The sequence below is a fragment of the Nerophis lumbriciformis genome, linkage group LG09 (assembly GCF_033978685.3).
Source record: "Nerophis lumbriciformis linkage group LG09, RoL_Nlum_v2.1, whole genome shotgun sequence".
NCBI classification, from domain to species: domain Eukaryota; kingdom Metazoa; phylum Chordata; class Actinopteri; order Syngnathiformes; family Syngnathidae; genus Nerophis; species Nerophis lumbriciformis.
The window spans coordinates 14503264-14531213 of NC_084556.2; the positions used below are offsets into that span (position 1 = coordinate 14503264).

A 27950-nucleotide genomic window follows, 5' to 3' on the forward strand; every position below is an offset into this window, starting at 1 on the left:
AGACACATTTTTATGTCTGTTTTTCAGTTATATGAATGTAAGTGTTAATGAATGAGAGGCTAGTTGGCCCTAACACGACCTCAGTAGTGTCTTCCATGCAAACAAAGTGTAGAATATTGACGCCCATCGTGTCACTCTAACATGTGGAGCTCAGCTGGTGTGGTTAGTAACGTCCTCAGGCAGTCACAGCAAGCAAGCATGGGGATTAATTAAAAGGCTATTGCCAAGATCCCTGGTTTAATTGATATCATTTCGATTTTTTTTCTCCACGTGTAGCATAGTTATTACACAAAGACCTCAACTTACGTTCTGTGACAAAAACACTCGTTTCTCATTTAAATTAATTGAACTGTTTTGGGTGCTCCTCCCCCACCCAAAACAACACAATTTTAACATGCCTTTTATTGTATGAAAAACAAATATTGAATGAAGTACTAACAACGTCGGTAATTTGTAATAATGTCATAATAATGTACAACATTTACATTGAAGAGTGTACTTCAATGGTATCTCCTTCCAGTTGGTCCGCTGTCAAACACACTATCAGCAACATTTCCATAGTTCCATAGAGAAATGTTGGCCTTTTTTATTTTATTTTTTAATTCTACAATCCAACAAAATAATACTTGATAATACCATAATAATACAATTCCAATTCCAAAACCAAACCCGGCCCAGCAACATTCCGGATAGCAATCAATAGAGCAATTGAGAGGACACACAAACATGACACAAAACAATCCAAACGTAGTCAAACAAAAATTGATAATATCAACAACAGTATCAATATTAATTCGATTTCCAACATAGCAGTGATTAGAAATCCCTCATTGACATCATCATCACAGCCGTTTATAAAAAATTCAATAAAAACGTGAAAAAAAATGAACATTAATGTCACAGTGGCTTATACTTGCTTCACATCTCATAAGCTTAACAACATAGTGTGTCCAATATTTTACACAAAGATAAAATAAGTCAGATTTTAGGTTAATTTAATAGTTAAAACAAATTTAAATAATGGATCCCATATTCTTATACCTTAACCTTGTTGGAGGTACCGAACTCCACCAGTTTCATATGCACATTCACCGAACACTTCTTTAGTGAAAAATAAAATGTTGTTTTTTTTCAAATTCAAGACAAAGTTATATATTTTTGGTAACACTTTAGTATGGGAAACATATTCTAAGTAACAAAGACTTAATTTAGAGTTATTTGGTCAGGGTTATGGTTAGAGGGTTAGGGCTAGGGTTAGAGGGTTAGGGTTATAATAAGGCCATGCCGAATAAGGCATTAATAAGCACTTAATAATGACTAGTTAAGAGCCAATATGTTACTAATCTGCATGTTAATAAGCAACTAATTAATGGTGAATATGTTCCCCATACTAAAGTGTTACCATGTTTTTTTTACTGGTGCACAAAACGAACCATGCATAAACATCACCTTGTTCAAAGAACAAAACCAACACAGTGCGTAAACTCACAATAAATTACACACCTGCAAATCAGTGTGACTTCTGCTGTTGCTGTATCCGTAATACGCCGATAGGGAGAAGTTTTTATTTACACCATGAGTCGGGTGTGTTTTGACCTCCGCCGAACCCCTAGGGTTCGATCGAACCCAAGTTAAGAACCACTGTTCTAATATATGACTCATTATCTAAACTAAATGCAGTTAATCATGATCGCCTTTTAGATATGATTTTAGCATTCTTGGCTGGCGTTATACTTATTCTGCTTTATCACAGTTAGTCTACTGTGCAGACAAACTGTGATATGTGATTTTTTTTAAATGTTTTTTTATTCAATAAATGTCATCTGCTTCTTTTTCTCAGCACTGTCCTTCCCACTAACTTTGTTCCTTCCTATGGTAGTAAGTCAAAATAATGTCCAACTAAATGCCATTCTTGTAAATAATTTTTTGCTTGCAACATAAAGCACAACAATTAGCTCTTATCTCAAAACACTCCTAAGTTTCAGTACCACTGTGAATGTAAACATATACTACAACAAAAACTATAACATAAGCAAACTAGAAAAGCACTCGGAAAATGCAGACCTCTGCCTGGCCCTACCTCCCGTTATTAAAAAAGTCCTCAATTCAGACGGTGATGCCTTATCCAATTTCTGACATGTTCAGAAAGTTTATTCAAAATGTGGCCATAACGTTTTGAGTTATCGATAGTAGTAAAAAAAAACAACGAGTGAGACCTTTTTTGTCTCCACTGGACCATTAGCATACACAAAGACACAGAGTCGTAAACGTAAGGTTACGCAGCAGAAATTATCTGGATAAGGCCCAAAATGTAGTCAGTTGTTCCTTATCTCATTTTGGAGAATTCCTAAAAGTTGCATTAAAAACTGGCCATAACTTGTTGAGTTGTTTTGCTACTACTACTACTCACTCACTCACTCACTCATAAACTTGCCGGAGGTAAACATTTTAGTGAACACCATCAATGCAAAAGCTTCTGTGTCATATTGACACGATGATAACCTTTACCTCACCTGGCTCGTCTTCCCAAATTCGCTGCCAAAGGCCTTCAGTTACACGCCGCTGACTTCAAATCTTCACACCAACATCAGAGATTTGCCAGAACACAAGGAGCAATTTACTCCTTGGTTACACACTTCATCACCAGTCGCAAATCCACGCGGAAGGTAGAAATGCTGACAAAGACGGGAGACGAGGAACGAAAAACCCACCCAGCCCTGTCACGTCCAAACAGCATTTATTTACAACGCCTAAGGTGTGTAATACAAAAATACAATAGCTTGTTGTCTGCGAGTGGGTTTTTTTGGGACGGACAACAATGCCACACAATAGTATTGGTACACTAGGCCAGTGTTTTCAACCACTGTGTGCCGTGAGATACAGTCTGGTGTGCCATGGGAGATTATGTAATTTCACCTATTTGGGTTAAAAATATTTTTTGCAAACTAGTAATTATAGTCTGCAAATGATGCGTTGTTGTTGAGTGTCGGTTCCGTGTAGAGCTCGGCAGAGTAACCGTGTAATACTCTTCCATATCAGTAGGTGGCAGCAAGTAGCTAGTTGCTTTGTAGATGTCGGAAACAACGGGAGACAGCATGCAGGTAAAAAGGTATCTAATGCTTAAACCAAAAATAAACAAAAGGTGAGTGCCCCTAAGAAAAGGCATTGGAGTTTAGGGATGGCTATGCAGAACGGAACTACTTTGTAGCCAGTTCAGTTTTAAACAAAAACAGAATGCTGGACGACAGCAAAGACTTACTGTGGAGCAAAGACGGCGTCCACAAAGTACATCCGCACATCACATGACAATCAACAATGTCCCCACAAAGAAGGATAAAAACAACTAAAATCTTCTTGATTGCTAAAACAAAGTAGATGCGGGAAATATCGCTCAAAGGAAGACATGAAATTGCAACAGGAAAATACCAAAAAAAGAGAAAAAGTCACTAAAATAAGAGTGCAAGACAAGAACTAAAACACTACACACAGGAAAACAGCAATAAACTCCAAATAAGTCAGGGTGTGATGTGACAGGTGGTGACAGTACACCTACTTTGACACAAGAGTTATATTGATGCATGCTTGGTTATGGTTTGAAGTCAAATCCAACAAGTGCGACAACGACTTTTTACTGTCAACTGAGCTTCGTTTTTTAATGATTTTAAGGATTTTTTCAACGCAAAAAATGTGCCTTGGCTCAAAAAAGGTTGAAAAACACTGCACTAGGCTACTGCACTTATATACTTTACATTTGACTGGATGTATTTTATACAGCGCAGTGATACAAGTGTAAATGATGGCTTGATACAAAATCCCAACAGTTGATCTACACTACTGATTCAAAGAGTATTTGTTTATTCCATTTACACTATAAAGAATCATGTAGTCCAGTGTTTTTTCACTATAGGGCAGGGGCCCATTGTTGGGCCGCCAAAAAATGTGTTTCTGAGCTGTGGTCCATATGGGCCGCAGCGTTACTCGGTTGTAATACACTTTTTCACCAATCGTGGCAGTAGTGACACTATCAAACAGAAGAATTCTGGCGCTCAAGTAATTGGGAAGTTTTTTAAGTGCAAAAAAATATGACTAAAGTGGTGAAGCTGAATTTTTATCTGCACTTTAAATCTATTGATCCGTATGTGAAATTAAATCCATTGATGGATTAACTAAAGAAATCAAACAAAGCACCAAAATGATTCAGTTTAAGAGACTGTTCAAACTACAAATAAATAAATAAATGATAAATGGGTTATACTTGTATAGCGCTTTTCTACCTTCAAGGTACTCAAAGCGCTTTGACAGTATTTCCACATTCACCCATTCACACACACATTCACACACTGATGGCGGGAGCTGCCATGCAAGGCGCTAACCAGCAGCCATCAGGAGCAAGGGTGAAGTGTCTTGCCCAAGGACACAACGGACGTGACTAGGAAGGTAGAAGGTGGGGATTGAACCCCAGTAACCAGCAACCCTCCGATTGCCGGCACGGCCACTCTACCAACTTCGCCACGCCGAACAATAATTATGATGAATTATCTTGAACCCTTTTTTTTAGATAAAGATTATTTATGTATTTAATATTTGTTTACTTACTATGGTATATTATTATGTATTATTTATTCACTCTTCTGTTACAGAGAACAAGAAAATGTAATAGTATTGGTATGAAAAGGAGGTAGGATTAAATCAGCTCAGCTTCTTCCTATCCTTGGACGTGCTTTAATGAAACAACTGGAAATATGTAATGCCTTACATTTTATCGTATGCATGTTCAAAATAAACTGAAACTGAACTGAACTAATAGTTCAGTTAAGAAACATAGTCTTTTTTAATTTAATTTATATATTTTAACGAGGGCTGTAAAGTGATTCATCTTTTAATCAGATTAATTACACTCTTGAACTGTGATTAATCACAGGTTATTTCCTTGCATTAAAAAAAAAAGCTTAATAAAATACCCTAATATTTGTATACACATGGAATTTCATGAATAAATGTTTTTTTTAAATGTCTTACTAAACTGCAAGTAATTGATTTTCTCAAAACTTGGTGATGAAAAGTATAGTAGGAATTAAGTGCACATTTTGAAAGTCTTTGCAAAAATATAGCAAAAAATGTACAGGTACTAATAGTTAATGTAGTAAACACACACACACACACACACACACACACGTACACAAATTAAAATAGTGCACAATTATTTAGTTTAAATATTTGTTCAAACAACCTTATTTACCTTTTCAGATGCCAATGCTAATGTCATTTTTAGATCCAATGCTACCCCAGCTTGTCGTGATTACTTACAGATGTCCAACGTTTTCTATCGTAATCAAAATAAATTCACATTCAGCCAGTAGATGCAACTTGAAGCTCTTGTTTGTGTAGTACAGCTGGTTTATCCTTGCTGTAATTGTGCCCCTTTAAGTTATGGTAAGACGCATCAGCTGTGGTGATAAAAAAATGGCCTCTTCTTGCAGCTCTTGATGTTCACAGATGTTAATTGTCCTACATGCGGTGGCTGTCCATTTTGCAAAGGCATTGTCTAATTTATCTGTGGTAGTTTTGCTGACAACACTGACGCAGCGTAGCGTTCTCCTTTCCTTGTTGTCTATGCAGAAAAGAACAGGCTTTTATTGTCATTGCACATTTTAACAACAACAACATTGTGGAATACTGATGGCAGAAGCTGCCATGCAAGGCACTAACCACGACTCATCAGGAGCAGTTAGGGCAGGGGTCGGCAACCCGCGGCTCCGGAGCCGCATGCGGCTCTTTGATCACTCTAATAATATCGGCAGTCCGATATTATCGGACATCTCTACTTTTTTGTGTGGTTTAAACCATTGCTTGAATGTGTTTTTGTGCAAGAAATGTCTTGTAAGTAATGTACAGTAGGGAAGGGATTCACATGGTCCCATTCCTGGGTGGATCTCGCGTGAGAGGAAGGTGTGTGTGGGGAGGGGGGGGTAATCATTTTTTAAATGCAGTCTGCTGAAAATGATGGAAAGTGCCATTCTACATAGCAACTGACACTGTGGTCAAAGTTGGAATTGCCATAAAACACATTGTAAGATATTCAACACTCTACTGCCGTCTGGCGGTTAAAGTGGATAGTGTACGGCTCTAATGTGTCCACTGCCGCGCTGCGTCAGCGCTGCTGCCATCTTACGGCAGTCATTACTGCCCTGTCAACCAGTACAAGTCTATAAATAAAGTTGATTTGATTTGATTTGAAGTCAATGTGACAGCGATGTGTTTTATAACGTAATCACTCATGGCTGTCAAGAATCATAGTATAGATTTATTGTTATCAATGTACAAAAACTGATGAATGGGTGTAGCACACTTACAGTAGCAGCCATGGAGAGGAAATTCAATTAATTTAATTAAACTTCCCCCCTGAGTGCAGCTGGGATAGGCTCCAGCCTCCTCCGCGACCCCGAGAGAAATGGGTAGATGGATAAATGGTGACGGTCTTTCTTTAGAGCAGTTAAGTGACTAAATAGTATGTGAGGTACCATTTTGTTACTGTATGCATGTTCGAAATAAAATAAAATCCATAACGTTACATGATATGATTTATGTCAAAAATATTTGTTTTAAATATTAATTTGCGTAAGTTGTACGGCGTATAAGTTATACTATAGGATATTGCTGCTAAAGTCCCGAGCAATGACTGTTACAAGATGGCGGGCGAAGTGTTTAGTATATCCTGTATGTCTGTGGCCACCATATGTAGCCACTACCACAACTCAGCACGTCCTTATTATGCACCAATAATATTTACGGTGAGCAAGGTGCATTCACCAACCTCCGAAAATATGAGCATCAACATTACAATACAAGCTGGTCGTGTTTTGTATTTTTTTTATGTTCTGCAATAATCATAACAATTTTTTTGGGTGTTGTATTTATTTTTGTTAAATGTATCACTTATTTATCATCTAATTGATATAAATAATGTATTTCAATTAGCTGTCTGTTCAACTTTAATGCCAGAAAGTTCTTTAAATAATTAAAAAACATTGTTTGTGTTACAAACATGACATTTTTCCATTTTTAAGTATTGTCTGGGGACAGTTCAAGAACCGGTGTCATTTAAAAAAAAAAGTACACTGCTGCTAGCATTGGCTAAAACAGAGGTCGGCAACCCAAAATGTTGAAAGAGCCATATTGGACCAAAAATAAAATAAAAAAATCTGTCTGGAGCCTCAAAAAATGTAAAGCTTTATATCGGTGTTAAAATTAAGGCGACACATGAGTGTCTATATTAGCTATATTAGACTACTATCAAAATGACTATGTGTCGCAGGCTGATTCAAATCTTCGTTGACATCCATCCATTTTATACCGCTTGTCCTTTTTGGGGTCGCGGGGGATGCTGGAGCTTATCCCAGCTGCATTCGGGCAGTAGGCGGGGTACACCCTGGACAAGTCGCCACCTCATCCCAGGGCCAACACAGATAGACAACATTCACACACGAGGGCCAATTTAGTGTTGCCAATCAACCTATCCCCAGGTGCATGTCTTTGGAGGTGGGAGGAAGCCGGTGAAACGTTGAAATGTAATATTTATTTGACACATTTTTACAACATTGGAAACTAATACTAAAACGGAGGCTTTTCAGAGTGTGAGATAACTCCTGGAAATGACTGGCTTAGAATGGCCAAAAGTAAACATGCGTGTGTTCATGTTGAATGAAATGAAAACTACAAATAAAATGACTTAAAATATACCTCAAATACAAGGCATAATGATGCATTATGTATCATATGTTATCATAAATAGCATGTTAGCATTGATTAGCTTGCAGTCATGCAGTGACCAAATATGTCTGATTAGCACTCCACACAAGTCAATAACAACAACAAAGCTCACCTTTGTGGATTCATGCACAGCATAACATGTTGGATGGACAAATAGAGACAAAGAAGGAGTGGCATAAAACATGTCTTTCTGTGGCAGCATCAAGGAAAGTTGTACATGCAAACAAACTACGGTGCGTTCAAGGACTTCCGAAATCCGGACAAAATGGCGCGCACCAAATACTCCCATCAGTGAAGCATGTTTATTTTAAACAGTGGGATTTCTAACAATTAGGAAGGTTTGTGTCATGTTTGTCCTCCTACAGAAACCATATTAAAACAAAAAATACATTTTTTTTCCTCATCTTTTTTTTTTACATTTTCATACAATTTTTTAAAAAGCTCCAGGGAGCCACTAGGGTGGTGCCAAACAGCCAGTTGCAGCTCGAAAACCGCGCATTGCAGACCCCCGGGCTAAAATGTAAACGACACAAATCCCTAATTTCCATTGGAAAGTGGGATAGTCTCCACCGCGACCCAAAGAGGGACAAGCGGTAAACAATGGATGGATGGAAGCAAACAGTAGAGTACGGTAGTTTTCCACCAGAGCTGGATTTCACATAGTTTCTAGATTGAATGACAACTCTCAATCCTGGAAGAAGGAGTCCGGTTGTCTGCAGAGAAACTCACTAGGTGATTATCTCTGCACTTGGACTCGGAATGAGCTTCTCCACTGGCAAACATTTATCTGTGTTGTCAGGTGTGCCTACACGATTACCCACCATGCAACGCAGTGGGAGTCAAGTTTGCACACAAGAGCCGAGCCAGGGAAAGAATGGAAGGCTATTACTCACAGCTGCATCCTTATGTTCCCCTTACAAAGCCCGGTGGACAACACAAGCTTATCGACTGACTCATGGTTGGCTCTTGTCATCATCATGACTTCGTCCACCTATATGGGGGTCTTTCTTCCGCAGTGACGTGATGGCGACCATAGCAACAGTCATACACATAGTATGATATGGGTGGAGTATTATTACAATGTTGGTTCATGAATTCATCCATCAAGCAGATCCTATCTTAGGGAGTCAAGACAGTTGAGCTGCAGGGTTCACCCTTATGTCTCACTCTCTTTCCCTGAAGCTGAGTGTCAATCTGTATCAATCTCTAAGAGGCCATCTACCTTGAAATTAAGATAGCTATCTCTTTAGATTTATTGATCCTTTTTCTCTTATCCACAGAGTGATAAACCTAACTCCCTGAGACCTGCAGTTTAAAGCAGGTTTCAGTTGGCCCTACAACAATTTTATTTTTCTTAAATTTATTTTAATTTTTTTTGTCATCAAAATAACTGGGAGATTTGACATATGTCTACTACTAATCACTCAGTCGCCAAGGGACCACTGGAAATATTTTAATTTAGTGTATTTTAAATTGCATCTGACTATGCTTTAAAATATGGTTAAAATGGTAAAACAGGGGGAGCAAATCTGTTTTGTTCAAAATCAAACTTATTACACTTAGACTTAGACAAACTTTATTGATCCACAAGGGAAATTGTTCCACACAATAGCTCAGTTACAAAGGATTGAAAGGATAAGGCTGGAAAGGATAATGAACACAAGGGCACAAAAAAGAGGGCGAAAACAAAAAGGTATAAATTGGCTAAAAATGTACATAGTAGCAATATAAAATATAACATATATGTCGTATTTACATATTATATATACAGTTTATAATATATACGGATATATTATATTAAATGTTTATATACCATGTACAATATTACAGTATATGTGACAGCTGCAGCAAAAAAAAGGGCAGCATAAAATAGAGAGTAGATCCAGCAGAAAATATACATTATAAACAAAGAGAGATAGCTAGCATAGAAGCGGTCAGGTAATAGACAAATATTATCTATTGCTGTATGGGGAGTGATTATACAGCTGGATGAAGTGCGGAATAAAGGAGTTCTTATTTAGTTATTTATATGTTTACTGGTTTTGTTTGTTTTTATGATTTTTCAGAATCACGACTACTGCAGCTTGCATGATGGACCTCAGAAGGTACCCACTGGATGAGCAGAACTGCACACTAGAGATTGAAAGTTGTAAGTAATCCTTTCCTTTTTCAGATTCGTAATTTTGTGTTTGAATGTTGCCATTTAAAATCATTGTTTCCGGTGTATGTACCGTATTTTCCGGACCATAGAGCGCACCGGGAGATAAGCCGCACCCACTAAATGTTGGAAGAAAAACATATCCATCCATCCATCAATCTTCTTATCCGAGGTCGGGTCGCGGGGGCAGCAGCCTAAGCAGGGAAGCCCAGACTTTCCTCCCCCCAGCCACTTCGTCCAGCTCTTCCCGGGGGATCCCGAGGCATTCCCAGGCCAGCCGGGAGACATAGTCTTCCCAACGTGTCCTGGGTCTTCCCCGTGGCCTCCTACCGGTTGGACGTGCCCTAAACACCTCCCGAGGGAGGCGTTCGGGTGGCATCCTGACCAGATGCCCAAACCACCTCATCTGGCTCCTCTCGATGTGGAGGAGCAGTGGCTTTACTTTGAGCTCCCCCCGGATGGCAGAACTTCTCACCCTATCTCTAAGGGAGAGCCCCGCCACCCGGCGGAGGAAACTCATTTCGGCCGCATGGTCATAACCCAAAGCTCATGACCATAGGTGAGGATGGGAACGTAGATCGACCGGTAAATTGAGAGCTTTGCCTTCCGGCTCAGCTCCTTTTTCACCACAACGGATCGATACAGCGTCCGCATTACTGAAGACGCCGCACCGATCCGCCTGTCGATCTCACGATCCACTTTTCCTTCACTCGTGAACAAGACTCCTAGGTACTTGAACTCCTCCATTTGGGGCAAACATATTTTTCCATAAATTAGCAGCACCAAACTATAAGCCGCATATACGTTGTGAAATGAGTTATTTACACAGAAAGATTTTGTAAATCTTTATTTACATACTTTAATTGTGTCCAAACGGTGCTTGTAACACAGCAGTAAAACGGCTGATCAAACAAAACAGAAGTCATCATCATGGAGCCACTAGCTGGGGAAGCTAGCTCTCCAAATCAGCTTAACAGACTCAATAAGTCCACAGTGATGTTTTGGTGAATTTACAAAACTGGAAGCATACAAACAGAATAGTACTAACACAGACACTCGTAAACGTGTTAGCATTGCATTACAATAGCGCATACAAATATACATGCAAACACTCCTACAGACATCACACTTTGGACGGTTTGGTAAGTACGAAAAGTTTTAGTTGTATTGTAAAACTTACAAACGTTGCTTGGATTTAGGAACAAAAAATGTATATGATTAGAAATGCTATGCTATGCGTAGAAGACAGAACGGCCCTTGTACTTTTGGTTGAAAGCACTAAACGTAGCGTAGGAAAAAAGTAGCGGCTTATAGTTTGGAATTTACTGTACATTTCAACAAATAGGATTTTTTTTTTTAGAATTATAATGGATCAGTGTTTCCCACACATTAACGGCCCTACTTGTTCACCCTCGCTCATAAACACATGAATGTAGCTTGTCGTTACAACTCTGCACTGTAGATGGCATTGCAACTCTACTTTTAAACACACCTTATCAGCACGTGGTCTGCCAGAGAATAAGAGGACGAAGCAGGAGGGATCAGTGTTGCCAACTTAGCAACTTTGTTAATGTATTTAAGGAGTATACAGACCCTCCGGATTATCATGTTAAAAAAAACGACCAGCAACTAATCTGGTAACTTTTTCTGATATTATTTGACATTTCTGAATACCTTAGCGAAAGATGGTCCCATCTTTTTTTCTTCCAAGAACTACTTTTACAAAATAAGTATGGTCACGTCGGATTCGCATGATTTTGCGGTACTCGTTTCCCTAAGATACAGAAGGACGTCCGGAAGCAGTGTGCAGGTAAGAAGGGTGATTTATTCAAAATAAGCAGGACAAGAATACGAAAAAAGGAACACGAGCGTATGGCACGAGAAACTACAGCAAAGTTTAGCAAAAAGACAAGCTAAAAATGGAGCAGGAAGCTAGTAATTCTAAACTCAGATAAAAAATAACACCAACATAACTGTCGCGTGTTGCGAATAAGACAACCTATGGCGTCACATTAGTGCCAAAAATCCAAGCGCATAAAAACTGTTATCGCGCGCTGATTCTCCACTTCGTGCGCACGCACGACACCCTTTTGCGCGCGCGTGGTGCCTTTTTGCGTACGTGGTGCCTTTCTGTGCGCGCGCGGTGCCTTTCTGCGCGCGCGCCGTCTCGGTCTGTGCGCTGTCATGTTTCGTTTTGGCACTTTGGGGGCGGGTATGCATAGACGGCCCCTTCTTTCTGATTGGTCAGGCGAAAAATGCTCAGAGCCAATCAGAAGTATAGCAGGGCGGGTCATCGTCAATATGTATCAAGATTTATCAAGATTTACGGAGGAAGAAGTGGATAAAAAAATGTTGCGCGCTGATGAAGGTTATTTCATACCACATAAACACAATACAGGGTAATACAAAATGTGACCCAAATAAATAATAAGACAACAAACACCATAATCACATCTTTCAGCCAGAACTGGTCCACCAGCAATAACATCCAACCATAACATTATTTCATATTTTCACTTCTTCTTGAACATTTGTTTTCTAATTTATGGAATTTCTTTTGATTCAGCCATAAAATTAATGAAATAATCTTTGAATTTTGTTTTTAAAATGTTAAAAATAGCCTTTTAATAATGTATTCTGAAACAGTTTAAAATAATCAGAGAACTGACTAACACTGACCCTACACAACTATGTTGCACAATTAAGTCTTTTTTTTTTTTAAAGCGAAAGAGGTGATTTCAACAGGTACAGCATCCTATGTCATATCTACATGTAATAAGATTTGTAACAAGGCAAACCGTTTGTAAATTGGTCGAAAATCGAGCAAGTTATGGTAATTTAATTAGTACATGTATCATTGACATGAATGTAATGATTGAGGCTAGCTGTCCGAGGTAAGATGGCTACAACATTGCTACGCTGGAGAATTATTGGTCATGTGAAAAATGCTCAGAGCCAATCAGAAAGGAGGGGCCGTCTAAGCATACCCGCCCCCAAAGTGCCAAAAAGAAACATGACAGCGCGAGGAGAGATGCCAGGAGTACACAGAGAGCGCACAGACCGAGACGGCGCGCGCGCGCAGAAAGGCACCGCGCGCGCAAAAAGGCACCATGCGCGCGCAAAAGGGTGTCGCGCGCGCACGAAGTGGAGAATCAGCGCGCGATAACAGTTTTTATGCGCTTGGATTTTTGGCACTAATGTGACGCCATAACAGCCAGGCAGAGTGTGGTGCGAGGCAGGAATAAATAACTCTGTGATTAATGACCGGGAGTAGGTGAGCGTCCCGACCATTAATCAGAGGCAGGTGACAAAAATCAGCACCCATGGCAACAAAGAAAACAAACAAGGGTGCTGAAACAGAACTAAACAACTAATGAACGGATCATGACAAAAAAATGTCCGAGAGCTACTCATTTTTATACAATTTTTTTGTACAGCTTATTTCAACCCAAACCTAGGAAATACCCTTGTTTTGCCAGAACATGTTGCTATTGTTGCATTGCATTTGTTCAGTTTGTCAATGATGTGTGTGTAATCTATGACTCGAGTAGTTGACTTTACATCAGGACAAGGGAATGCCGTTGCATCTATAATTGAAGCATGTTTTAACCCCTTTTGTCCTCGGTCACTGTGTTACAAAACACCATTGTACTGTACGCTGTTATTCGGGTGCCCCGACTACAACAGAAAGCTGTTAAAATATGTCACATTGACTTGGCGAGTACAGCAGCGGCGCACCTTTTAATAAATCATGAAAAGTGTAGGGTCACTCATCCGTTTAACGCTGGAAACTACATTTTGTCTTTCTGATTAGCTTTAGCACATGTGCGATTGCAGAGGGCTCTTCAGTGCGGTAAAATTTAAAGTACGCAGACAGGCAAAGGTGACTCGCAAATGGAGACACACATCCGCAGTATTTCTGTGTGTACCGCCAAGACTGCTCTACCATCAAAATGAAAGCATCATTGCACTAATGTTTCCCTACCAAGTAATAGTTATATTTTCTGCACCAACGACCCACATCATATGGAGGAAGCCACATACACTCTCTCGCTACTGCTATCTATGGCTTATTTATTTAGTTATTTTCTTATCTTTAGATGTTTCGTGCTCGCCTGGGCATGCAGCCAGCTGCAGCCTTTCTGCACGCTGCAGAAATACAGGAGGCACTTTTAATTGGAGGCCTGGATTAACATTAAAGTCACTTTGAACTGCGCGGAATCAAGATTGAATCCTCAAGTTGAGCCATCTCAGCTCTCAGGGGAGTGTTGGAAAGAAGGCAGTTAGTGGTTAAGGTGCTTTATTTTGCTGCTTTGAATGTGACCAAGCGTGTATTCATCTGCGCTGAACCAAAATGCAAACTGTTTGTTTCATTTTAAACGGGTGCTTTCAGTTCCGGTAAATGAACGTCTCAGGTCGCCTACCGCTGCAGCCAGGCATGAAGGACTATTTGAGAGCCAATTTACACATCAAATTCCCTCTTCTATTGAAATGACATTGAACTTCCAGAACAATGTTTTCAAGTTGTGAAGAACAATAACAACACAAATGTGTTTGAATAAAACAAATGCCCCCTGTGGGCAATCGCAGTACTGCATGTTCTGCTGACTTGGTTACAGTAAGCTACAGTGGAAACTGTACAGGCGAAATCCCAAATTGACCAAGTGTTTTGGGGGGAAATATGCATCTGCTTACGAGCTTAATTGGTTCTGTGACGGTGCGCTCAACTCAAACCATTCGATCACCATTCGATCACCATTCGATCACCTACTCAGTGGCCTAGTGGTTAGAGTGTCCGCCCTGAGATCGGTAGGTTGTGAGTTCAAACCCCGGCCGAGTCATACCAAAGACTATAAAAATGGAACCCATTGCCTCCCTGCTTGGCACTCAGCATCAAGGGTTGGAATTGGGGGTTAAATCACCAAAATGATTCCCGGGCGCGGCCACTGCTGCTGCCCACTGCTCCCCTCACCTCCCAGGGGGTGATCAAGGGTGATGGGTCAAATGCAGAGAATAATTTCACCACACCTAGTGTGTGTGTGACAATCATTGGTACTTTAACTTTAACTTTAATCATCCTCTTCCACCTATCCGGGAAATCGCAAAAAGCCGCCGCCTGACCAGGGCTCAGAAAATCAGTAGATACTCCTCCCACCCCCACCAAGGACTGTTTACACTGCTGGACTCTGGAAAGAGGTTCCGCAGCCTCCGTAGCAGAACCTCCAGGTTCTGTAACAGCTTCTTCTCTCAGGTCATAAGACTCTTGAACGCATCATAATAATCCCCTCAATTCCCCTCATAAAGACAATATAACAGACATCCGTAAACTTGTATGCATATGCAAAAGTGCAATATATTTATCTGTAGAATAATTTATTTATTTGTATAAATATAAAATTACACTTTTTTTCTATTTTATCCTGCACTACAACAAGCTAATGCAACACAATTCCATTCTTATCTGTACTGTAAAGTTCAAATTTGAATGACAATTAAGGAAGTGCAAGTCTAAGTCTAAATTTGTATCTCAATTCCATCCTTCCATCCATTTTCAGCCTATCCCAGCTGCACTCGGGTCAAGACGCCACCTCATCACAGGGCCAACGCAGATAGACAGACAACATTCACACTCACATTCACACACTAGGGCCAATTTAGTGTTGCCAATCAACGTATCCCCAGGTGCATGTCTTTGGGGGTGGGAGGAAGCGGGAGTACCCGGAGGGAACCCTCGCAGTCACAGGGAGAACATGAACGATCAAACCCAGGACCTTCTTACTGTGAGGCAAAGGTGCTAACCTCTGTAAGACTGTGCTCAAATCAACGTCTCCAATTGAAATAATTGAAATCAATTGGTGCTTGTACCCCCAAAACAGCATGATTTTAACATGCAACATTCCTAAAAAACTGTTAAATAGGAAATATTGTATAAAACAATACAATAGAATGTACTACAAACAATTACAGTTGTTTTACGAAATAACGTAATAATAATGTACAGCATCTACCTTGGAGAGTGGACTTCTACGGGACAGTGGAACCTCGATCCACAAACTTAATTGGTTCTTGAACATGGTTCGCCGACCGAAACGTTTGTCGAGTGAAACAGATTTCCCCATACGAAACAAAGTAAACATGAATAATTAGTTCTAGCCTCGACAAAGGTCCCTATTTTATATCATAAAATGCACACTTTGAAGACACTATTATGTGTTTATATTATGTGTATTTTTCAAAATAACTGAAGTGGGAAATGGATGAACTATCGCTTTTCTTTTTGTCAACTTAACAATGCGTCCGTACACACACAAAATTCCCTTTGGTGCACTTCAAAATGTTACCACATTTGTTGCTCCAATTAAAAAAAACTAAACAGGAAAACCCTTTTGCGACTTTGAATTTTTGTGACATTTGTTGAACAGTCTGGGAAAGGTAAACAAGCATAGCGTCACCTTCCAGCCACCGCTAGCGTTAGCAAAAGGTATCAGTGAGAGGCAGTCCTTCATCGGTTTGTGTCCCGCTTGGGCTACTGCATTCTCTTTCGCTGTCATAAAGGTCTCCTCTGGATTCTTTTTCCAGAAAAAAGCCTGGTCTTATCACAGTTAAAGTTAAAGTACCACTGATAGTCACACACGCACACTAGGTGTGGTGAAATTTCCCTCTGCATTTGACCCATCCCCTTATTCCACCCCCTGGGAGGGGAGGGGAGCAGTGAGCAGCAGCGGTGGCCACGCTCGGGAATCATTTCGCTGATTTAACCCCCAATTCCAACCCTTGATGCTGAGTGCCAAGCAGGGAGGTAATGGGTCCCATTTTGTCGTTTGAACTCACGACTTACCGATCTCAGGGTGGACACTCTAACCACAAGGCCACTGAGCAGGCAATTAAAAAGATTGGTTGAAATCCCACTTCACGAAAAACGTTGTCCGAGCAGTCTCGCCATGCTGCACCCGGCGCTGTAAAAGACGGCTCCTCTTTTTAAATGTTTCCCATCTCCCAGGGCTTGCCTTAAATTGTTCTTCCGTGCTGGTTTCAGCATGCTTACTTTGTGACATCAAGTCGCCATATAAATGGCAAGCCATCTCTCAAATGATAACCTCGGGAATGCTATCGCCGGCTATCGGCTTGTCATTTAACTACACTATGAATAGCTTATCTACATTGTCTTGCACAATATCTCCGTCCTTGCGAAGATACTGTATTTAACTCTTTTGGCAAAGTCAGCAACCATTAAAGCCTCCTTTTTGATATTTGTTGCAATTGTGGACTTGTTTTTGCCATACATGTGAGCCAATCCATGTCCCCTCGGCGGCACTGCGAGGCGAGTACAGTACAGTACTAAAACGTAAACAAGATGTGACGTCTGGGGCCCGTCTCTTCAAAATGGTGTTTTACAGGAAGTGTTGTCATCAAAAAGGCAGCCTCCAATGAACATCTGACGGCAAACAAAATAAAATAAAAAATAAATAAATGAATGAAATAATCGTACACCAAGACATTGGTCGCACACGAGGCATATTTAGCTCTATCTCAACGTTCGTAGACCGAAAAGAATGTTTGCGAATTGAGGTTCCACTTTATCTCCTTTCAGCTGCTTCCATGTCGAACAGCAGCTGTTCCATATTTTCATGGATAAATGTCCAATGTAAAGATATTACTCAACGTCCTTGCCTGCCGTTAAACTCATTCTGCTTCAGTATGGCACAGACTAGCAGTGATACTCTCAAATACGAGCTATTGTGTTTTTGATGATTTCATTTTTTAATTCAATAAATATCATCTACTTCTTCTTTTTAGCACTGTCCTTCACACCCACTTTTTTCTTTCCCATGGTTGGAAAACAAAGTGGTCGATTTAGAGCGATAAGTTTACGCAATAGTGAGTAAGACGTTATGTTTTGGGCAGATCGTACGGTGTTCGCTGTGACTTTTGCTATGCCAATTAATGACGGGAATGCTTGTAAGTCAAATTGTTGCTTGTAACTTGAAGCATAACAATTAGCCGAGGGACAGCTCTTATCTCAAAACACTCTTAAGTGGATTTGATATGCAATCCATGCATTAAGTTTTAACTCCTAAGCTTTTTTTGGCTTTTAGCTGTATCTTTTTTTGTTTTTGTTTTTCAACACACATTCCAAATGAAGGTCCACAATAAGGATGTTAGGAGATAAAGACAAATATATACCAGAAGTGACAAATCATATTCAAAATATAAAAGTTAAGGTGGTTTGTATCATTGTTGTAAGCCTGTATGGAAGATAAGAATACATGTGTGAGAAACATCTCTGACTCACCTTTGTCACATTTAAGGTTTTTATTTCTTGGTATTAACTTATTAGCGATGAATGTTCAAATGTCACTTCCAAAAAAAGGTGTGACCAATAAAAAGTTTATTGACAGAAATTAACAGATAATTTTTTTTATTTCAAATAGTCGTCCAAAAGCACACCTACAAGTGTCCCTAGTAAGTTTTGAAAACTGAAAGTACCTTTGCGACAATCTGTATAACATATAAGCTGCCAGCCAGTATTTTATCGCACTGCAACATCCTCCTTTAACCATTAAAACAAATCAACAAAGACATCATTTTATAGGGCTGATAAAACGCCTGAAGTCAGATACAGACAGGGAGATAAGCCAAAGTCCCCGTTTAAAAAAGCCCTACTATTGTACTGCTATTTCCACAGATGGAATTGTGAACATTTGCCTTTAATATATTATATAATGGCATGCTGGTGCGTCCAGACTTCGGAAAACCAAGCTTTTGTACTGTCAGGAAATACTTGTTTTCTTTTCCAATAATAATGGGTTTTACAGGATGACGGTATTGATATCAGATATCGGACTGATAATATTGATATCAGATATCGGACTGATAACAGCAAAAAGATCGGATTAAATCGGCTTGCATTTAAAATCTCTGCTATAAACTGTGTTTACTTGTCAAAGCCAGTTAACAGTTAAATGTCCTTCAATAAGATAACAAGGTTGGTGTTTTCTTGTGTTTGAGTGACGTCACTAACAAAAGATAAACATGGTTAAACATAGGTTAGCTGGCAGCTAAACAACAGCTAAGCACACACTAGCGCACAAGCTAGATATACATAAGAAGTGTCCATAATTGAACAATATTGCTGTCATGTCTGTGATCATGTTTTGTTTAGTTATGTTTTGCTTGGTTTTTGGACACTTTTTAGTTCTTGTCTTCACTCCCTTTGTCACCATAGTAACCATTAGTTTCACCTGGTTCACATCGTCACGCACCTGTCTCACGTTTTCACATTTTGAGTCACGCACCTGTTTTCACAAATCATGTCATCACTATTTAAGCCTGTAGTTGCCAGGCAGTCAGGCTGGCGACATCACTCTTGACACACTCCTGACACTCTGTTTCATGTTCATAGTCCATGCTGCCCTGTTCACGTCATCGCAAGTAAGTTTTGTTGATTAATGCCACAGTTAGTGTCTTTTGGTTTCTTCGTCCATAGTTCTGCCTTTGTGCGAGTTTTTGTTTTTATAGCCAAGTTTTGTACTTCCGCTCTTGTGCGCGTCTTTTGTTTATTCTTTTTTTGAGTGTTAAAATTAAATATGTATTTACCTTCACGCCATGTCCGGACCAAATCCTTTGCACCATGGGAAAACAAACCACGCCAAAGTCCAAGTCGTGACAATTGCAGTCTAAAACATGCCATTTGTCAAAACAATTATAGTTGCATATTACTTAGATGCAAAGTCTCCAAGGCTGAAGCATATTAGAATGTATCCAGTAACAAACGTGTCTGCATCATCCGTGTCGTGAGCCGTGTCGGCAAAAAATATAATTAGCAGTCCACTTCAACTTAAAGACAGCATAAGTCCATTCTAAATAGTTAATAATAAAAATGTTACTAGTGTTTATACCTATCATTGTCCTCTAAGTAATTTTACTTAAACATAAACTTCTAACTTTCCACACTACAAAATAATTAACGTTGTTGTGTCAGTAAGCGTGTGAGGGTGTTCAAAGCACCCAATGAGGAGTCAGGTTTAATAATTCATTCCAACTAAATAGGCCAGTCAAAATTTAATTAAGGTGAGCAGGCGGCATGGATGGAACGGCGGTGAGGTAGAAAAGAGACAAATGACCACGTGCATACTGAACATATTCATACTGTCCTTTTCTAGCTGCTAAAGCTCCTTATCGCCACCATTCAGAATAGTAACACACGCAAACATACAATAAGGTTAGATGATATAACAATATCACTTATCATATGGGTTTTAGGATGCACGAAACTAGTGTATATTCATTTGTTTATCATGAGGAAGTGCTTGGCATTTGACATTGTGCAGAACCTTATAGTATAATCCTTGTGAAAGAAGGATTAATTGTAGTGCGGTTGTTTTAAACTGCATTGCTGAGTGAGTGTGCTGTATATACGCACACTTTCTACATGGTTTTAACTGAATTGCATGTAATTTCTGCAGGGCTTCAATAATAAACCACCCTCCGCATGCACAGGACCAGCTTCCACGGTCTAATGAGAATTGTTATTGCTTTTTTTTTTTAAGCAGCATTTGTCCTCAGATGTAACTAGAGTAGCATGTTACTCAATGATTTATTACTTGGGCCAGCTGGCCACTTTGCTGCCCATGTCTCCACTGATTTGGCCAAAATGAGAGCAAAAGTGGGAATAACTTTGGTTCAGATGAATATTAATGTACTTTTGCCCCTTTCACAGAGTCTACTTGTGATGAAAATGGATGCCATGTTCAGTTATTTAGTCATTTTTGTCTTGCTGTGTTAATAATTTAGTCTCACGTGGGACAAAGCATAATAGGCTGACTCATAGATTTAGTCCATATGTTGCATACATACACGCATACATACAGTAAAGGGGTTTCCTCTGCTACTATACATAAATAATGTTGTATGTTTAACATTACTTCATTATTTATTGGGCTTTTCCATAATTCATTTAAATAGAAGCATCAAGGCATTAGTCCATGCTTTGTTCGGGAGTAGGTCAAAGGTGGATGTTTGAAATCATAGTCAACATATGCAAAGCTAAAAGTGGTATATTAGGTTATTTAAGTACATAAACCCTAAATGAGACTTGTCAAGACTGAAAAAAACAGTTAGTCATTTAAATTATCTTTTAAAGTATTAATTTGGGGCAAATCATGCACCGTAATTAATGGGGTATAGAGCACACCTACAGTACATATAAACAGCACCCACGCCATATATTTGGACACATTTTATTGTGTACATATATTAGCCGCACAACTCCATGAGCTGTACACGTTTGAGTTTATTTACATATTTAACAAAAGATAATGCCTGGCATGGTCTTCATCCTTCTCCTGCTGCGTGCTAAAAACACTACAAACCCCGTTTCCATATGAGTTGGGAATTTGTGTTAGATGTAAATATAAACGGAATACAATGATTTGCAAATCATTTTCAACACATATTCAGTTGAATATGCTACAAAGACAACATATTTGATGTTCAAACTGATAAACATTTTTTGTTGTGCAAATAATCATTAACTTTAGAATTTGATGCCAGCAAGACGTGACAAAGAAGTTGGGAAAGGTGGCAATAAATACTGATAAAGTTGAGGAATGCTCATCAAACACTTATTTGGAACATCCCACAGGTGTGCAGGCTAATTGGGAACAGGTGGGTGCCATGATTGGGTATAAAAACAGCTTCCCAAAAAATGCTCAGTCTTTCACAAGAAAGGATGGGGCGAGGTACACCCCTTTGTCCGCAACTGCGTGAGCAAATAGTCAAACAGTTTAAGAACAACATTTCTCAAAGTGCAATTGCAAGGAATTTAGGGATTGCAACATCTATGGTCCATAATATCATCAAAAGGTTCAAAGAATCTGGAGAAATCACTCCACGTAAGCGGCATGGCCGGAAACCAACATTGAATGACCGTGACCTTCAATCCCTCAGACGGCACTGTATCAAAAATCGACGTCAATCTCTAAAGGATATCACCACATGGGCTCAGAAACACTTCAGAAAATCACTGTCACTAAATACATTTTGTCGCTACATCTGTAAGTGCAAGTTAAAACTCTACTATGCAAAGCGAAAGCCATTTATCAACAACATCCAGAAACGCCGCCGGCTTCTCTGGGCCCGAGATCATCTAAGATGGACTCATGCAAAGTGGAAAAGTGTTATGTGGTCTGACAAGTCCACATTTTAAATTGTTTTGGGAAATATTGGACATTGTGTCATCCGGACCAAAGGGGAAGCGAACCATCCAGACTGTTATCGACGAAAAGTTCAAAAGCCAGCATCTGTGATGTATGGGGGTGCATTAGCGCCCAATGCATGGGTAACTTACACATCTGTGAAGGCGCCATTAATGCTGAAAGGTACATAGAGGTTTTGGAACAACATATGCTGCCATCTAAGCACTGTCTTTTTCATGGACGCCCCTGCTTATTTCAGCAAGACAATGCCAAGCCACATTCAGCACGTGTTACAACAACGTGGCTTCGTAAAAAAAGAGTGCGGGTATTTTCCTGGGCCGCCTGCAGTCCAGACCTGTCTCCCATCGAAAATGTGTGGCGCATTATGAAGCATAAAATACGACAGCGGAGACCCCGGACTGTTGAACGACTGAAGCACTACATAAAACAAGAATGGGAAAGAATTCCACTTTCAAAGCTTCAACAATTAGTTTCCTCAGTTCCTAATCGTTTATTGAGTGTTGTTAAAAGAAAAGGTGATGTAACACAGTGGTGAACATGCCCTTTCCCAACTACTTTGGCACGTGTTGCAGCCATGAAATTCTAAGTTAATTATTATTTGCAAAAAATAAATAAAGTTTATGACTTTGAACATCAAATATCTTGTCTTTGTAGTGCATTCAATTGAATATGGGTTGAAAAGGATTTGCAAATCATTGTATTCCGTTTATATTTACATCTAACACAATTTCCCAACACATATGGAAACGGGGTTTGTACAGTCCGGCCCATTCGTGGTGGTGGATTTCCATTCCCTTTGTCAGCTTTTTCCTTTTTCAATGGCCCGGTCGATCGTATTCGGCTATGGAGCTGTGTCGGGTGCATTTTGTCGTTTCTTCTCCATGACGAGAATGAGTGCATAAAGCGCTAAATGGCTGATTGAATGATCGTGTGAGAGTGTTTGATTTAATGTGAACAATTTCACTGGTCCACTTTGACCCCCTGTGCAATTTCATTCGTCTGATGTGACAAGGCGACACGTGAAGCGTTTGAACCAGGGAACAATCCATAAATTGGCAGCAGGACTTTATAAAGTGCAGGGTTCAAAATGTTGTTATTGTACGGAAATGACCTTAAGTAATTTCAATTGTCAAAATTTGAGCAAAAGGTCAGACAGAAGGGACATTTCACTAATTTGACAGCAAGGCCCCACTATGTGAAATGTACAAATTTGCTTCAAATATCCGGATCAGGGGAAATTTCTGCATAGGATTAAAGAACGGAAACATGACCATTTAAATCGGGGAAATATCATAATTAGCTCTTAAAGGCCTACTGAAACCCACTACTACCGACCACCGGGTTAGCTTACTAAAGTGCAATTTAAAATTTTGCGCGAAATATCCTGCTGAAAACGTCTCGGTATGATGACGCCTGCGCGTGACGTCACGGATTGTAGAGGACATTTTGGGACAGCATGGTGGCCAGCTATTAAGTCGTCTGTTTTCATTGCAAAATTCCACAGTATTCTGGACATCTGTGTTGGTGAATCTTTTCCAATTTGTTCAATGAACAATGGAGACAGCAAAGAAGAAAGCTGTAGGTGGGAAGCGGTGTATTGCGGCAGGTGTTGTGCCGGATAACGCACCCCCGCCGTAGAATGCACCCCCTGACTGTTGTGCCGGATAACACAGCCGGTGTTTCATTGTTTACATTCCCGGAAGATGACAGTCAAGCTTTACCATTGGCCTGTGGAGAACTGGGACAACAGAGACTCTTACCAGGAGGACTTTGAGTTGGATACGCAGACGCGGTACCGTGATTACGCATGCAGCTGCGGCTTCCAAACATTTGATCGCTTGCCCGTACGTGTGTGCCGCTATGTGCATGTCACGTACGTAACTTTGGGGACTTTGGGGAAATATATGTGCTGTATGAACTTTGGGGAGGTGAACGGTACTTTGGGCTGTGGGATTGAGTGTGTTGCGCAGGTGATTGAGTTGTATTGGCGGGTTATATGGACGGGAGGGGGGAGGTGTTTGTTATGCAGGATTAATTTGTGGCATATTAAATATAAGCCTGGTTGTGTTGTGGCTAATAGAGTATATATATGCCTTGTGTTTATTTACTGTTTTAGTCATTCCCAGCTGAATATCAGGTCCCACTCGCCTCTCACAGCATCTTCCCTATCTGAATCGCTCCCACTGCCCTCTAGTCCTTCACTCTCACTTTCCTCATCCACAAATCTTTCATCCTCGCTCAAATTAATGGGGAAATCGTCACTTTCTCGGTCCGAATCGCTCTCGCTGCTGGTGGCCATGATTGTAAACAATGTGCGGATGTGAGGAGCTCCACAACCTGTGACGTCACACGCATATCGTCTGCTACTTCCGGTACAGGCAAGGCTTTTTTATCAGCGACCAAAAGTGAACTTTATCGTCGTTGTTCTCTTCTAAATCCTTTCAGCAAAAATATGGCAATATCGCGAAATGATCAAGTACGACACATAGAATGGACCTGCTATCCCCGTTTAAATAAGAAAATCGCATTTCAGTAGGCCTTTAAATGTCCCGATAAAGGGACAATGTTCATATGTATCATGCTTTCCGGACTATAAGCCAATACTTTTTGTTCAGCCTTGTCACATCAGACCAATGAAATTGCGGAACCAGTTAAGGTCGACCAATGAAATAGTTCACATTAAACCAAATATACTCACACAATCATTCAGTCAGCCATTTAGTGCATTGTGGACTCTCCGTCATGGGTAAAACACGACGAAATGCTTACAACGCAGCCCCAAAGCCGATCGACCAGGCCATCAAAGAAGGAAAATCCCACCGCACAGAACGACAATCACCCGCGCCATCCCCACACCCCAATAAAGGCCAGACCGCTGCGTGACAAAGACGACGACTGGTAGGCTACTGTATGCACTGTAACAGGCACTGACTTGTTACAACTGTGAATGAACACAAGTGCCTGTGTAAATAGTTCATGTTTCAATGTGTACACCTGTGGCTAATAAACGTGTGCAGCCATTATATGTACAAATTAAATTTGTCCAAAAATTAGGTGGGTGCGGCTTATTTTTAGGCGTGCTCCTCAGCCCGGAACTTACGGTAATTGGAATGTCTCAATAAGGAGGCAATGCCAGAATATACTGCAAATGTCTAGATAAGAGAAATAACCACATTGTCTAAAAAATGTCCCAATAAAGGGACAATGTTCATATTTAATTGGAATCTCTCATTACGGGAAATGCCTAAATGACCTCCAAATGTTCCAATGAATAGACAGTGTTGATATTTGAGTGAACTCTCCCAAAAAGGAGACAATGTAAAAATATGTAAAAAATTTCAAAGATTGTGAGGACAGAATTTCATATGGGATGAAAGGCATAATAAACACTGATTTCACAGACAAAAAGGGTCTCAAAATGTACTTAGAGTAATTCCTGACCTTTGTACCCTGTCTCAGATGGTTATACGACAGACGACATCGAGTTCTACTGGCGGGGCGGCAACAACGCTGTGACGGGGGTGGACAGGATTGAACTGCCGCAGTTCTCCATCGTGGATCACAAGCTCATCTCCAAGAACGTTGTCTTCTCCACAGGTGATGAGTCTGAACGGCATGAGCAATAATGAAAATAGTAACACTGTAATACGTGATGGGTAAAACAGTAGATTCAGTGATCGAGAAAGATTTTAGGTTGATTGTATCCAGCGCCCCCCGCGACCCCAAAAGGGAATAAGCGGTAGAAAATGGATGGATGTATGGATACATTTTTGTTTTGAGAGACACTACTGATGCAGTACCGCCAGAACCAATGCAGTTTGTTGCATGATTAAAAAGTAATAGCGCTATAAATAAAGATTGTAATGCAGCTTTTTGCTACTTCTGAACATCCTTATTATGCAGCAGGGAAATTCCCTTTAGTGGTTGCATGTATGGATCTGAGAAAATAAATAAAAAAATCCACTAATTGCTTGTACTATACCATGTCAGGATGAAAACATTCATACAGAGTTTATATCAAGGGCTACCCTCTGAGACGTAAGACACCATGACTTATTTAAAAGCAATAAACAAAAAGAGTGTTGTCTGATACAGTTAAATATTCATGTCTTACACACTTTCATACTCATGAGTCGGTTGTGCAAGCATGCAATGTGTAAACAGGACAGCTGTTCTGCTTTTTTCCGAGGTAGCCCGAGCAATGAATGATAATAATAATACTAGTCCTATGTAAAAGGGTTACAATGCAACATAACTCAATTTATATAAATGTTTGTGTTGGTTCCATTAATGGAATTTAAGGTGAGGCGGGGGGATTCCCTTTTAATACGCTGTCAAAGGCAGAGAGGAAGGAGTGACCCTGAGATGGCTCGAAGCTGCAAACATCAGCATCCTGTGTGTTCTTGGGCATTTATCCAATCCAAAGTGTCAAGTTTAAATCCAAGGAGAGCCAATGTCATTTCATCTCATGAATAACACATACTTGTGTGGCTTTGTTGTGTAATTTCTAACTTACAGTGTTTTCTTACCGTATGAACTTAAACCTACGGTGACTCATGCTTAACTTAGCTAAATTAAATAGGGGAGCCATGCCATGGTCTCACATACTCTTGGTGGTGTTTAATGTAATCTCGTCTCTTCAGCTGTTTGCTGTATCTGCATGACGTTTAAGTAAATTGCATTTTAGTTTGATCGTGACGCTCTTGTCAGGCCTTTTGTGCAACATTTTTCCATGTACTGGTAGTTATACACTATATTGCCAAAAGTATTAGGCAACCCATCCAAATGATCAGAATCAGATGTCCGATTCACTTGGCCCGGCCACAGGTGTATTAAATCAAGCACTTAGGCATGGAGACTGTTTCTACAAACATTTGTGAAAGAATGGGCCGCTCTCAGGAGCTCAGTGATTTCCAGCGTGAAACTGTCATAGGATGCCACCTGTGCAACAAATCCAGTCGTGAAATTTCCTCGCTCTTAAATATTCCAAAGTCAACTGTCTGCTTTATTATAAGAAAATGGAAGAGTTTGGGAACAACAGCAACTCAGCCACCAAGTGGTAGGCCCCGTAAACTGGCGGAGAGGGGTCAGCGGATGCTGAAGCACATAGTGCAAAGACTTTCTGCACAGTCAGTTGCTACAGAGCTCTAAACTTCATGTGACTTTCCAATTAGCCCACGTACAGTACGCAGAGAGCTTCATGGAATGGGTTTCCATGGCCGGTCTGCTGCATCTAAGCCATACGTCACCAAGTCCAATGCAAAGCGTCGGATGCAGTGGTGTAATGCACGTCGCCACTGGACTCTAGAGCAGTGGAGATCAATCACGTTTTTCCATCTGGTAACCTGATGGACGGATCTAGGTTTGAAGGTTGCATAGAAAACGGTACATTTTGGATAGCATTGTGCAGAGTGTGAAATTTGGTGCAGGAGGAATTATGGTGTGGGGTTGTTTTTCAGGAGTTGGGCTTGGCCCCTTAGTTCCAGTGAAAGGAACCTTGAATGCTCCAGGATACCAAAACATTTTGGACAATTCCATGCTCCCAACCTTGTGGAAACAGTTTGGAGCGGGCCCCTTCCTCTTCCAACATGACTGTGCACCAGTGCACAAAGCAAGGTCCATAAAGACATGGATGACGGAGTCCGGTGTGGATGAACTTGACTGGCCTGCACAGAGTCCTGACCTGAACCCGATAGAACACCTTTGGGATGAATTAGAATGGAGACTGAAAGCCAGGCCTTCTCGACCAACATCAGTGTGTGACCTCACCAATGCGCTTTTGAAAGAATGGTCGAAAATTCCTA

The 27950-nt window shown here is 40.3% G+C and overlaps 1 protein-coding gene across 1 annotated transcript in view; it reads left to right on the forward strand.

The window, feature by feature from the left end:
- The window catches only part of LOC133607672 (gamma-aminobutyric acid receptor subunit beta-2-like), a 109967-nt gene that overhangs the window by 73194 nt on the left and 8823 nt on the right, over positions 1 to 27950 (forward strand). The window contains exons 5-6 of the mRNA XM_061962522.1: positions 9837 to 9919; positions 25606 to 25743. Coding sequence (XP_061818506.1) covers positions 9837 to 9919; positions 25606 to 25743 — 221 coding nt within the window. The remainder of the gene's footprint in view (positions 1 to 9836; positions 9920 to 25605; positions 25744 to 27950) is intronic.